Source organism: Dama dama, chromosome 24 (assembly GCF_033118175.1).
Source record: "Dama dama isolate Ldn47 chromosome 24, ASM3311817v1, whole genome shotgun sequence".
Lineage (NCBI taxonomy): Eukaryota > Metazoa > Chordata > Mammalia > Artiodactyla > Cervidae > Dama > Dama dama.
This window is the reverse complement of record NC_083704.1, coordinates 39,741,047-39,754,352: the sequence shown is the minus strand read 5'-3', so window position 1 is coordinate 39,754,352 and position 13,306 is coordinate 39,741,047. Positions and strand designations below refer to the sequence as shown.

General features: G+C 51.8%; 1 protein-coding gene across 4 annotated transcripts in view; it reads right to left on the bottom strand.

The window, feature by feature from the left end:
* The window catches only part of LRIG1 (leucine rich repeats and immunoglobulin like domains 1), a 112,720-nt gene that overhangs the window by 4,329 nt on the left and 95,085 nt on the right, over positions 1–13,306 (bottom strand). For all 4 annotated transcript variants that reach the window (XM_061128120.1, XM_061128119.1, XM_061128122.1 and 1 more), the window contains exons 10-14: positions 12,113–12,184; positions 11,293–11,364; positions 6,972–7,135; positions 2,035–2,355; positions 445–726 (exon numbers count right to left, since the gene is read on the bottom strand). In XM_061128120.1, the coding sequence (XP_060984103.1) occupies positions 445–726; positions 2,035–2,355; positions 6,972–7,135; positions 11,293–11,364; positions 12,113–12,184 (911 nt within the window). The remainder of the gene's footprint in view (positions 1–444; positions 727–2,034; positions 2,356–6,971; positions 7,136–11,292; positions 11,365–12,112; positions 12,185–13,306) is intronic.

Genomic DNA, 13,306 nt, shown 5'->3' with positions numbered 1-13,306 from the left:
TCTGGGCCTCGGCTGTTCTAGGTCTGTCTCCTGGAACAAGGACAACCCAACGCGTCATGTAGTGCCATCTGGGAGCTTTTATCAGAGCGGCTAGGTTTTCTACCAGAGGGACTAAGCCGTGCTGTCTGGGGATGAACTGACCTCAAGCCACAGAACCCCCGTGGTTCCCACACCGCCTCGTGACAGGCTCACGTCTGTCCCTCTTGACCCACCCTGCCTGCCTGCAGAGAGGGCAGTTCTTCAGAGTGCCTCACACCTAAGCCCTGTGGAGACTAATCCGATGGCTTTTTTTTTTAAGAGAGGGAACCACTTGTTTTGTTTAAAGTAAAAACCGCCTCTTGCACTCCCCGACCCCAGGCTTCATAGGACAGTCTGACAACCGTGCCTCCAGGTCCCTATGATGTGTAAGAAAAACACACACACACACACTCTCAGCGTACCAACCTAGGACAGTCAGGGTGGCGTTGGCTGAAACAGAGCCAGCTGAGTTCTGGGCGGTGCAGCTGTAAACCCCCATGTCATCTATCTTCACATCCGTGATGAAAAACACATCGTCGTCGGGCATGACGTGCATGCGGCGCTCCCGAGCGGCGGGGAAGTCTGTGCCCCCATCCTTCTGCCAGGCGATCTGGGGGTTGGGGTGGCCGGTGGCGGCACACTCAAGGCGGGCCGTGGTGCCGGTCCGGATGGCGATGTCGTGGGGCATTTTGGTGAACGAAGGGAACACTGCAGAGCGGACAGAGTCAAGTCTGTAGAAAGCTGGGTGCAGAGGCCGGCAGTGGCTTCTGTCAGAGTGACTTCCCCACTCCCAAGTGTCAGCTCACACTCACCGCTCTTTGTGCAGCGTCCGCCTAGGACCGCCCCCCCAGAACCAGGAGCTGGGCTTTCTGAGCGCCGCCGACTGCTCCTGCCACAGGGGCGGCAGTTATCACTCCCTCTTGTCACGCACACAAGGTTGGCTTGGACCCCTTCAATGGAAGGCGCCCCTGAAACATTGCTACTGTCTGTCCTGTGGTGACCAGTCTGTATAGGGATACCCCGTAAGTGCCAGGGCCTGATACCTGCCTGCCTGCTTTAGTCACCCTGAGGGAGCCTGAAAAACAAGGACATCTGCTCCTGCCAGGTGCTGTGACAGGGAACGTGACATGCCTCCAGCCTGGAGAAGGCAATAGGATGGCTCTTCTGTCTTGAAGAGAACCCATTTAGGAACCTTGGTGCTGGAACCATTTAACTATAGATTTAATAAATCAAGAGAATCTTGCTATGTTACAGGGCAGGGCGCTATTGACTGCTCAAACTGTCTACCTCTCTCCTACCCTTAACTGACTACTAGAAACAGCAGCCCCAAAGAGGGCCATCTTGACAGGCTCTAAAGCTGGCTGCCAAGTAAAAATCCTTGTCAGATACCCGCAAGACCGTTCTGCTCCCGGGTCACTGGTCCACGGCTCTTTGGCCTGGCCCCACCTGGGCTGGCTGCCGGCCCCAATGCTGCGCTGTCTCCTCGGAGGGCAGCGGCTTCCCCAGTGTTGGGGTGCACTTGGAATCTGGCTGCCAGGCATCCTGGGCTGAGGAGGATAATAAGTGAGGGGGAAAAAAGTAACAAGGTTTGGTCCTACCTACGATGTGGTGGTGGTGAAGTTGCTCAGTTGTGTCTAACTCTTTGCAACCCCATGGACTATACAGTCCATGGAATTCTCCAGGCCGGAATCCTGGAGTGGGTAGTCTTTCCCTTCTCTAGGAGATCTTCCCAACCCAGGGATTGAACGCAGGCCTCCCACATTGCAGGCAGATTCTTTACCAGCTGAGCTACAAGGGAAGCCTACTGTACATAATAACTGGATTAAAAAAAAAAAAATCACCCAAAAAGAATCCACTGAGAATAACCCTACAATCTGCTACTCCTGAGCCCAAGCCAGGCCACAGTGTGTGACAGAATGGCGTCTCCCATCTCAGTCGTTTCCAGACGGGTGACAGAGCAGTCCCGAGCGTGGCTCTGCAGGAACCCGACCCCCAGCACAGAGACGGCGCACGTACCGTGCACGGTGAGCTTGGCCTTGTGCGAGTAGGAGGAGCCGAAGTGGTTGGTGATGACGCACTGGTAGCGGCCCTCGTGCGCGAAGGTGACGCGGCGCAGGTGCAGGACGGTGGTGTACTCCATCACCTCCCCGTCCTGGGCGCGCACATGGGCGAAGTTCTCCATGTCGGCGTTGGCCAGCGCCTCGCTGTCCTTCTTCCAGGCGAATGTCATCGGGGAGCTGCTGCTGCTGGCGGCCGAGCAGGTGAAGCGGACGTCCTTGCCCATCACGGCTGTGATGGTCTCTGGCTGGGTGATGATCTGGGGCTTTGGCAAGTCATCTGGGGTGAGAAGAGCCAGCTGTAAGGCACTAGGACCCTCCAGGACATGGGGGCCAGCTGCGGTTCTCGTGAACAAGAAACTCAGACTTCCGCGGGTCCCTGAGCACCCTCAGCTCTATCAGATACTCTCGGGGACGTGCACTGTGGTTATCTGATCATATCCAGTGGCAGCTCCATGGACAGTGACCCCTCCATGATCACACCCCTCGATTACAGGCACATCCATGGTGCTCAGTGATCAAACAGTCCTCAGCTTCCCTAAGGCTACAGCTGTACTCACTCATTGTCACAGAAAACAGCGTGGTGAGCCACTGTGAATGCAGAGCGCCCCACACCTCTCAAACTTGACTCCAAAGGGAGTAGGATATGAAGTACCTCCAGAACATCACTTACTTCCCTTGTAGCTCAGTTGGTAAAGAATCTGCCTGCAATGCCGGAGACCTGGGTTTTGATCCCTGGGTTGGGAAGATCCCCTGGAGAAGGGGATGGCTGCCCACTCCAGTATTCTTGCCTGGAGAATCCCATGGAGAAAGGAGCCTGGCGGGCTACAGTCCATGGGGTCGCAAAGAGTTGTACACGACTTAGAGACTAAACCGCCACCACCAGAACATCAGAGTAATGGCTTGTGAAAATGTGCACCTCTACTAAAGCAGTGAGAATGTAAGCAAAAATGATCACCATCATCTTTTTTGGAATCCTAGGAAATAACTAGTCTGTAACAACCCAAGGAGTGTTGATTCAAGAAAACACTTGAAGAAAAGTGACCATTCTGGCATAACTCACCTGAAGTCCCATTCTTCTCTCCCCAGCTCTATGGTAGCAGTAAAACCCCACAAGCCTGGTAACTAGTGAGGCAAGCAGGACGGGCTGGGCACACCCACAGAAGCTGCGTTTACTTGACCTGCTACAGTCTGCTCAGCAAGGGGAGCCCCGGCCCGGGGCATGTGGTAAAAATAACCAGCAGTCAGTGCTGAGGCAGGTGTATCAGTTGGAACCATTAAGAGGGTGGCCAGGAGATTGCAAAGGAAATCGGGTGAGTGAAATGTCATCAGTGGGCTCTGAAGAGGTTCAGTACATTTCTGAAGGACCTAGAAGGCCACCCGCATGTGCAGGACTAGGCGTGTGCCCAGGAAAGACCTGAGAGAGTGCAGATTCCTTCCCTGTGACGCGCATCGAAGATCAAACAGGAGGTGATGGCACATCCCCAACATACAATATGTTCATAGGCCACGAAGACACAAGATTGCAGTACTCCCGAACTTAATCTAGAGGCTCAATGCAATCCCTGTTTCAAAATCTCAGCTGTCTCTATTGCATAAATTGACAGGATTATGGGGACATCGGAGGGAGCCGTAGTGAAAAGAATCTTCAACAAGACCCAAACTGGAGGACTATGTACAAGCTGATAAAATTGTGAAACTCTCAAACGAAAATATAGGCGTAAATCTTTGTGACCTTGTCTGTGCTAACAGCTTTTTAGATAATGACATCAAAATACAAATGACAAAAGAAAAAATTAGACAATCAAAATTTAAAAACCTAACTAACCCACAGAATGGTAGAAAATACTGGCATATCTTAATCCTGCTGAGGATTTACTATCCATAATACATAACAAACTCTTATAACTTAATATTGAAAAGACAGATGACCAACTAAAACATGGGCAGAAGATGTGAGTAGCCAGTTTTCCAAAGGAGAGATACACATAAGTCCGATAATATATGCATATGAAAACAAGCTCAACCTCATTAGGGGGATGCAAATCAAGACAACAGTGAGATTCCACTTCATATCTACTAGTCTAGGTAAAACTGAAACGGCAGTAACAAGTGTTGGACAGCGGAGCCCGGCGTGCTGCAGTCCATGGGGTCACAAAGAATCAGACACAACTTGGACGGAAGGAGAAGTGCTGAGAAAGGCAGGGAAACAGACTTCTCGTGCATTGCCTGGGGGCGTGTGAAGTGGTACATACTGTGGGGGAGAGTCTGGCAGCTCCTCAGAAAGGTCAGCATACAATGACCATATGGCCCAGCGGTTCCATTTCTGGTACAAACCCAAGAGATTTTACATAAAAACTTGTACATGAATTTTCACAGCAGCATTATTTATAGTAATCAAAAAGTAGAAAACAACCCTGATGAATGGCTAAATAAATGGATAGCCACGCGCTGGAATATTTATTCAGCCACTTAAAAAATAATGAAGAACTGATACATGGTGGGGGAGGGAGAAAGAAAAAAAACTACATTAAGTGGAAAAGGCTAGTCACAAAACACTATATACAGATTTCCAGTTACACAAAACATCCAGAATAGGTAAATCCTGATGAACAGGAGTGGTTGTTAATGTGTTTAGGGTTTCTTTTATGGGTGATGAAAATGTGAAATTAGTAGTGAAGGTTACATGACTATTCCATATTCTAAACACCATTGACTTGTACATTACTTATAGCAGTACATTTTATGTGTAAATTATACTTCTCTTAAAAAATAGCTTTAGTGAAATACAACTTTCTTACAATACCATCCACCTATTTAAAGTGGACAACTGATGGTTTTCAGTATGTTCACAGGTATGTGCAAACTGCATCACAGTCCATTTTAAGAACATTTTCATCACCTCAGAAAGAAACTTTGCATCTTTTAGCTATCATCCCTTCCCCCTCCACCCCTCCCCAGCCCTAGGAAACCAACTAATCTACTTCTACCTCTAGAGGTTTTCCTAGTCTGGACATTTCACATGAATGGAATCACATACGGTCTTTTGTGACTGACTTGTTTCACTCAGCTTGCTTTTCATGACCTAATAATAATCCTAATTGTATGCCTATACCACATTTTATTTATCCATCATCAACTGATAGGCATGTGGGTTTCCACTTTTTGGCCAGTAAGAATAATAGTGCTATCAACATTCATGTACATGCTTTGCTGAGGGCATATATTTTGTTTCTCTTTGGAACTTACCTAGGAGTGGAATTGGTGGGTCATATAGTATCTATGTTCAACTGTCTGAGACGCTGAAAGCTGTTTTTCAAAACAGCTACACCATACCGCATTCCCACCCGACGTGTAGGCAGCGTCGGAGCTCTCCCCGTGCTCACCAACCCTTATTGGTGTCTGACTTCGATTCTAGCTTTCCTCGTGGGTGTGAAGTGATTTCCATTTTATTAAAAAGGAATGGGAGATTCCCACAGAGCTTGAAATTCTGATCTTCTGCCCAGTGTTTCCATGATTCCCACTAGTACTGGATGATTGATTGAGTGGGAGCCTGAGCGAAAACGTGAAGGTGGCCCTGAAAAATGGGTCCTGACTGCTGCAGCCCAGGACCTACCTGCCGGGGCCGCAGTCCAGAGTGTCCTGGACATGCTGTCCGAGGCAGCATGTCCCAAGTCCTGCCTCGGCTCGCATTCACTGGGAGAGATGATGCCCCGTAGCAGGACAGAGGAGGAAGGGGGCAGAAAGTGCCATTTCGGGGAGCTCTACGACAACCAAATGGTCAGGGACTAGGAACCTGAGAACAATGGAGGATGTGGCTCTTCTGTCCTAGAGAATGGGAGCCAAGCTCATGGTTTCCGTGAGAAACACTGACAGTAAGGACGGCTGGTTTGGGGGGCTGCTACCACACCACTGGACTGGGTCAGAAGGAAGGCAGGCAAGCCTGCTGTCAGAAGTGGTGGAGGTGGTGGCGGGTGGGTGTGTGGAAGGTGGGCACCTCTATCCTGACATCCCTAGGCGCACTGGTTACTGCTGTGCCCAAAGAGTAAGAGAGTGAAGTGCACCACGGGGGTCCCCAGACCCTGCCTTGAGGAGCTCCTTCCTGGGAACATCACCCCGAAGGCTCCGGGCAGACCAGGGGGACAAGAGGCAGCAGGACGCACAGCTGCCCGGCAGTTCCGCTCCTAGAGCAGGAACCAGCAACAACTCGAAGCTCACCTCTTTCCGTGACTACATCTTCCTGCCCACGAGGCTGCGTCATCCCTGCATGGAGCCTGTGTGCATGTGCGTGTGTTCTGAACCATCTGTTCAGGTGCTCACCATTTTCTGTACTCTCTGCAACCAAACCTGGATCCCGACCACCCCTCGTCAAGAAGATGGCAGGACCAATATGCCAACAATCAGAAGGAAAAGAAGCTACAAGTGCGATTCCAGTGCTTTGGAGACTCAGCAAGAGTGCAAGTCAACACGAAGGAATTATTTTTACTGCAGCAACTGTTCTCCTGAGACTCATTCTTCCTGTATTTAACCTTTCATTCTTGGGGTTGGAAAGAAACACACAGGAAAACCCCAGCCTCGTACGCTGAGTAAATTCGCAGCTAAGCCTGGGCACCAGCGCCGTCCTGAAACAACACAGCCACCTTCCTGTAACTGATTATTCGCCGTGTAACTGAACCAGCTCCTGCTCTCCCCTGATTAAATGCATGCACTCCGAGAACCACATAATGAGGCGATGGCCCCGTAAATATGACGTGTGGTTTCGGTGGGAAATAAACTGTATCCAGCAGCTGACAGGTCACCGCGGGCTGGGCTGACTCTCATCCAGTAATGAAGTTTCACCCGGCCCCCGTGCCCTTGGTAAAAAAGAAAAACACCAAATTACAAAAACCGTCTTACCACACACAAAACTCTCGGGCGGCACGGAGAAGATGCTCTGGCCCTTGAGCGCCGCTGGGTGGGCACAGGTGGCCGTCACGAGGCCCTGCAGCGTCCTGCCCAGCAGCCAGGGAGGCAGCCACTGGAGCTGGCAGTCACAGAGGAAGCTGTCGCTGCTGATGTGGCTGAAAGTGAGACGAAAGGGTCATGTGAGCTGTGACCGCACGGGAGGGACGCCCCCCACCTGGCCTGGAGTGACCCTCCCCTCCAGCCAGCTCTGGCTGCGGTGTCGGCAAGCTGCAGCGGGAGAGCTTTCTCTGACGGTTCCTTTCCGGCGACCTAGAGCTGTGCGTACAGTCTACCTGGAGACTAAGCAACAGCAGCTTCTCGCTCAGCGGTTTAGATTCTGCGTCACGAACACCTGGCGACGCTGACCCTGCCGGCAGAAGGCCCACACTTCAGGCGCCGCCATCTAGACGCCACGTGTGTCCTCTCTGCGACAGCCGCCGCCCTCACGGGACCCCAGGCGCGCGGTCTCCTGGCCTCTGACCATCCGGATGGGAATAGCATGGCCTGTGTGTGTTAAGACACTCAGGTGTGTCCCACTCTTTGCGACCCCATGGAGTGCAGACGCCGGGCTCCTCTGTCCGTGGGGTTCTCCAGGCAGGAATACTGAGTGGGTTGCCATGCTTTTCCCCACCCTCCTATAAGACAGACTTGGAGCTTCCAAGCTCAATCCAAGAGTGAGATCTAAATTCTGAAACAAGTCTCGAGAAGGGCTCTTTTCCTATATGACTGCTGTGTTTTTATCCGGCGGAGCTGCAGGTTTTGTTACATCCAAATGTCAGCCTCACCAGTGTGCTCCCCTCTTGTTTGTATATTTATCTCCACACCAGCGCTAGTCAGGAGGCCGGCAGGAATCGGCTCCGCTCCCTAAATAGTGCTTGTGAGTTAATTGCCACTGCCCAGGGAGCATGAGAACGCACAAGCTGGGTTTTGTGAGGCTCCAACCAAAACAGAGAATATTTTCTTTTTCATTTCTCAGCAACTAAGGATAAGCTTTTTCAACAGAAATCGGAATCGCCATCTCAGCGGACATTCCTTCTTGAGGAGTCACTAGAAGATAAGTCAGCCGAGGAGCAGACCTGCCCTGTTCCTGGAAGACCTCAGGCCATGAGCTCAAGAGTGGAGGTCAGCCTGCCACGAGAGTGGAGACGGAGGGCTTATTACATGGGCTTCCCTGGAATAAATGGTCCCAGGTACATGATGACAAAAGGGGTGCTGAGATGCTCAGAAATCCCAGTAATGTCACACGGGCCAGTTTTAGAGCAATACCTGTCCGCTAACCTGCCCCCTCTCCCATATTCTCCTGTATGTCACTCAGCCTGTGAATCAGCAGAGAAGCCATCAAATCCGTCAACATCAGTAAGGCGGGATGAACCTGAAGGCAGAGAACTACGGCTGACAAAATTATATAAAACCTGCTCTTTGCTCCCATTCCTCACCATTCCCAGATGAGCTGGGCGTCTTCACTTATTGAAATAATTTGGGGAAGTGATTTCTCAAGACTGAAATAATTGAGATCTGAGCCATGATAACTGGGATATTGCCCATATTACACCTTAACATCAACACTGGGTTTTGTATCTATTTGATGGGGTAGGGTTATGCTTAGCGCTGTCTGGAGAGTTGCTTTGTTGTGGTGTTCCCATTGGTGCTACTCTGTTGAGGGTTCCTAGAGGTGCCAGGAGGGTCCTCACAGCTGAGCGTGGAGAAACAGCCAATCCCACTCCACATCTGGAGAGCTCCCCAGAACAGTGGTTGTGGAGGTGCCACGAGGCACCAGAAAACTCCTCAGCAAGGGTGAAGAGCAGAAAGGGGCTCCCCACTGTTGGGGGACCATCCGGAGTGGCTGCCCCTTCCCACAGGGAGGCTTGGGCACCACACATGAATGTCTAGGGGAGACACTGGCTGTCACTGGGAGCCTTCAGGCCTTCACGTCGGGGACAGGGGTGTGTTTCATTTGAACCACACAAACAAACGAGAAAACACACCTGACTTTTCTCCCTGATCAGAAACGTTTTTGGGAAGGGTTAAACCTCACGTCACACAAGCAGGGCATTTTTGCTGGCCCAGCTTCCTGGAGAATTTCACCTCCTCCTGTTAAAACCTCTGCAGATGGAAGCCTGGAGACCTCAGAAGACAGTGGGTGTTCAGGATGGACAGAAGGCTATTCTAGAGAATTTAGGAGTAACAGGCCAGAAGAAGAGGCATGGAGGCAGACATTGGGGACACTGACCTCCCTTCCGCACACACACACCACCTCCAAGACCAGGCCTAGCTTGAAAGGCCAGACTAGGGGGGTCACTGGTGACCCCAAGACTCTGCAGCTCCCTGCTGCCAACGAGCACAGCCGTCCGGGCTCCTGCCTTGCAGCCTCCCCAGCACTCTGCTGGCTTCCATCATGCATTTTCATGACTCCAACTCCAAGTGTGTTTCTAATCATTGCTTGTGGAAATTTACCCAGAGGATGACTAAGTGCACGGCTCAACCTGCCTTGATCCGATGGGGGAAGAAAATGACCAAGTGGGATTACCCATTTCTCCCATCAGAGGGCTGGGCCCAGGGCCAGCCCCAGCTGGGTACATTCAGGAACTGGTGGGAAGCACAGGCAGGGGCCCAGGCTGAGCCTCCAGAACCAAAAGCAGCATCTGGGGGGCAGGGCCGGGGCGGAGTCAAGCACTCGGAGGCGTCCAGTCGTCCCAGCCGGGAAGCCCTGAGGAAGCCCGCGTTTTTAAGAGGCCCAGAGGAAATTCTTCTCTCCCTGTCCTGCTGTCTTCCCTCAAAACACCCTCTTCCCTTTAATCAGATCGTTTTTACTTCCAGCACTATATTTGGAAAGTTTAAAAAACAGGAATGCTGGAAGAAATGTACAGTGAAAACACAGCTTAGATTCTACAATGAATGCTTTGTGATGCTTACTTTATCATGTATCTATCCACGTGTCCATCCTTCCACGAACTCTCGTTCTAAGACCACGGCCCTTCTGAGAAACACCAAGACCTGACAGACGGGACTCTCACAGGACACTGAGTGTCACAAGGCCAGTGCCTGCCTGCCTCCCCTCACTAAGTCCTTCCCAGGGGAACGTCACTGGGGCCTCTTCCTGCTCTCCTTTCCAACCATGGAGACTGTGCCCCTCTATGGCCCATTCCCCGCTCCCCGCCCCCACCAAGGGTCCACCAGGAGGGTCCTCAGGAACGAGGATGAGCTCAGGGTGCAAAGACAGCCATGGGCACGTGTGACTTTGACAGCTACTTTAAGAACCCAAAGCTGCACCTCTAGGCAACTAAAGAATCAGATACATGTACAGGAAGAAGAAAGGAAGCTCGGATGTTGCCACCTCCATCCTTACATGAGCTGCTCTGCCAGGGGTAAGCTCTTCACACCCGTCGCCCCAGGGCCACACTGCAGTGCCAGCATCACCCCCTGCAGACGCCACAGAGGCCCTGGAGACACATGGGGGCCGGGCACCTCCTCTCCATCCCGAAGTCCATGTGACACTCCACGGGGAGCTCTGCCCTGTCCACAGTCCACCCCGCTGCTTAGAGAAAGCCCTCTCGATAAGGGCCCTTCATTGTAAGCACACCCTAAAGATGGAGACCTGTCCTTGATGTAATTAAAGGGGCAAGTATCCATTTTACAGAAGAGAGTTTGTTTCCCATGATCGACAGCAGTGGGTCGCCAGCTGCAGCCTGCAGGCCCCCGCCTGTCTCTGTAAAGGAGACTTTACTGGCGCACGGCCGCACCCACGCATTTATGTATTATCTATGGCTGGTTTCTGCTTAAGAATCAAGCTGTCGTGACAGAGCTCTTGTGGCCCAAAAAGTGGAAACTATTTACTGAGGTCCTGTAAAAAAAAGGGTATTGTCCCCTGATTCAGAATAAGCCCCGAGAGGGCATTTTTTTTTTCCCTAAAAGACAATTTAACTTATAAATGATCCCAAGTGTGAAAGTAAAGTGTTAGTCACTCAGTCATGTCTGACTCATTGCGACCCCATGGCCTACAGCCTGCCAGGCTCCTCTGTCCATGGAATTCTCCAGGCAAGAATACTCGAGTGGGTTGCTATTCCCTTATCCAGGGGATCTTCCTGACCCAGGGATCAAACCTGGGTCTCCTGCATTGCAGGTGGATTTTTTACCACCTAAGCCACCACAGAAGCCCATAAATGATCACACAACTGTTTGGTAGGTAAAATGAAGCTTACTACAAATAAGGTACTTCTTACTCTGAAATCCTCTACTCATGTTAATCTGGGGCCACAGAACCCCGGGTACTTACAGCTCTTTAAGATTCTTCATCTTCACAAAGGCATCAAACTGGACAGATCTGATTGCATTCTCTCCAAGGTTCCTGAAAAGCAACATTCTTTACTTAGGCAAAGAAACACTATAGGTATCCTTCAGGTTAGCCATGTGTGTGAGTTAAGATGCTCAGGGATTTTTCCTGACAGTCCTGGTTTCACTGATGAACCATGGGCAATAGGTCACAGCCCTGTGTCCTGTCCAAAGGCCACCATTAGTGGCTATCCTTTCACCTATATTGACACAAGCACACAGAATAACTGGGAAATAAGCCAGTCTTAAGGGCAGCATCAAAGCTAAGCTGAGGCCTGCTCAGCAAGTCAGTAGGGAAAACTTTTCCAAAAGAATTAAGGTTGCATTTGATTTAAACACAAACTAAGAATCCAGTACCAGAGGCATCAGATGGTGACACTGATCAGCCTCAGGGCTGGCCCTGTCCTCCCAACTCCTGGCTCGGCCCACCGTGTCCCTAAGCCCTGCTGAGCTGCTTAAGGGGAGGCTGAGCCTGAGGCAGGTGAAGGGTCATCAAGGAAGTGGAAGAAGCCCAGGGCCCGAGTCAGCGCTGGGCAAGGGGACAGAGGAAGGTATTTCTGTGAGCCCCAAGAGGCCGTATGTTCGGTAACCGTTGCTGGCACAGGCAAGATGAAAGCCAAAGTTGAAGCTGACTTAGAAGGAAGCAGCTGGCATTTCTGAACAGCCTGTTTCTGGGTTTACAAAGACGTGATTGAATTGCCAGTGGATTCCCCGGCCACCGGGTCCACAGGCCTAGGGTCGGGGGGGCCTGGCTGGGTACTCACAGATGCTCCAAGCCTTCCAGCCCCGAGAACGCTCTCTTGGCCACGGACTTGATCTTGTTGCCGAACAGCGTCCTGCAGTTTCCAAACATCCAGAAACAGAGGTGGAGAGGGCAGGAGAGTGACGAGGGAAGTGGGGGGAGAAAGAACACAGGTCAAGGCGATGCTAGCTGAGAGGTCGGTCTGGGGAGAGGCAGGTGGGAATCTGACCTGGGCTGAGATGATGTGTCTGAGGCACACAGACCCTCCCCTTCTGAAATGAGGTACTTTTATCTTTAGCAGAACTTAACAGTGATGACAAGTAGGAACTCCATGCTCTGTCTTGCCAAAAAAGGCCCCTTGTGGTGGTAAGTGGAAATCACCTCATCCAACCTGGTTATCTCCCCAGGGACCACCCATGGGTGGGGGGTGTGTAGCCACAGTCACAGGGGAGAAAGCGACTCATCAGGCTCCAGTGAGAGCACACGCAGTCAGAATGAAAACTCTTGGAATGAAAGACTACAGCCCACTTCTGAAAACTGCATTCTGGGGATAAAGGTCCCCAAAGGCAGCTGGAAGAGGACAGGACAGTGGGTGTGCACTGAGATGGCAGCCAGGATGCGGCCACGCGGAGCTGCGCCCCTGCCCACAAGGCCCCTCAGCTCTTCAGCAAGAGCCCAGGTTTCACATGAAGCCAGTGGTGCGAGGATCGTCAAATCCCAGACAGACAGGTCCTCAAAGGTTACCTAACTAACGCCTGAACCTGGACCACCCACCCAAGAGAGGGGGCACCCGCCTGCTGGCCACTCTAATTACCATCTCAGCAGTGACAGCCAGAGTTTCCTCAAAAACCCAAACCTGGCACCTGCTATACACCTGGAGGACATGCAAGCCTCTTCCACAGGCTGTGTGATCCGAAGGGCAGTGAGCCTGGACTTGGGGTAAAGGGTAGGGGTGCACTGAGGGGCTGGACACTGGGAAGGAAAAGCATCAGATTCCAGATTTCCCTCATTATCAGACGCTCTGCTGAGTGCCCGCACCGCATTCTCTCCACCCGCGGCTGCACACAAAACCGTTGGCAAACACCGAGATCATGCTGACACGTGTGGCTCTGTGACCGTGGTGCCTACCAGGCTTCTGCAAAGCGCAGGTTAGGAAGGCTGCGGGCTCCCGCCAGCCAGTGTCCGGGAAGTCTCTGAACCACAGGGTGGGGCAGAG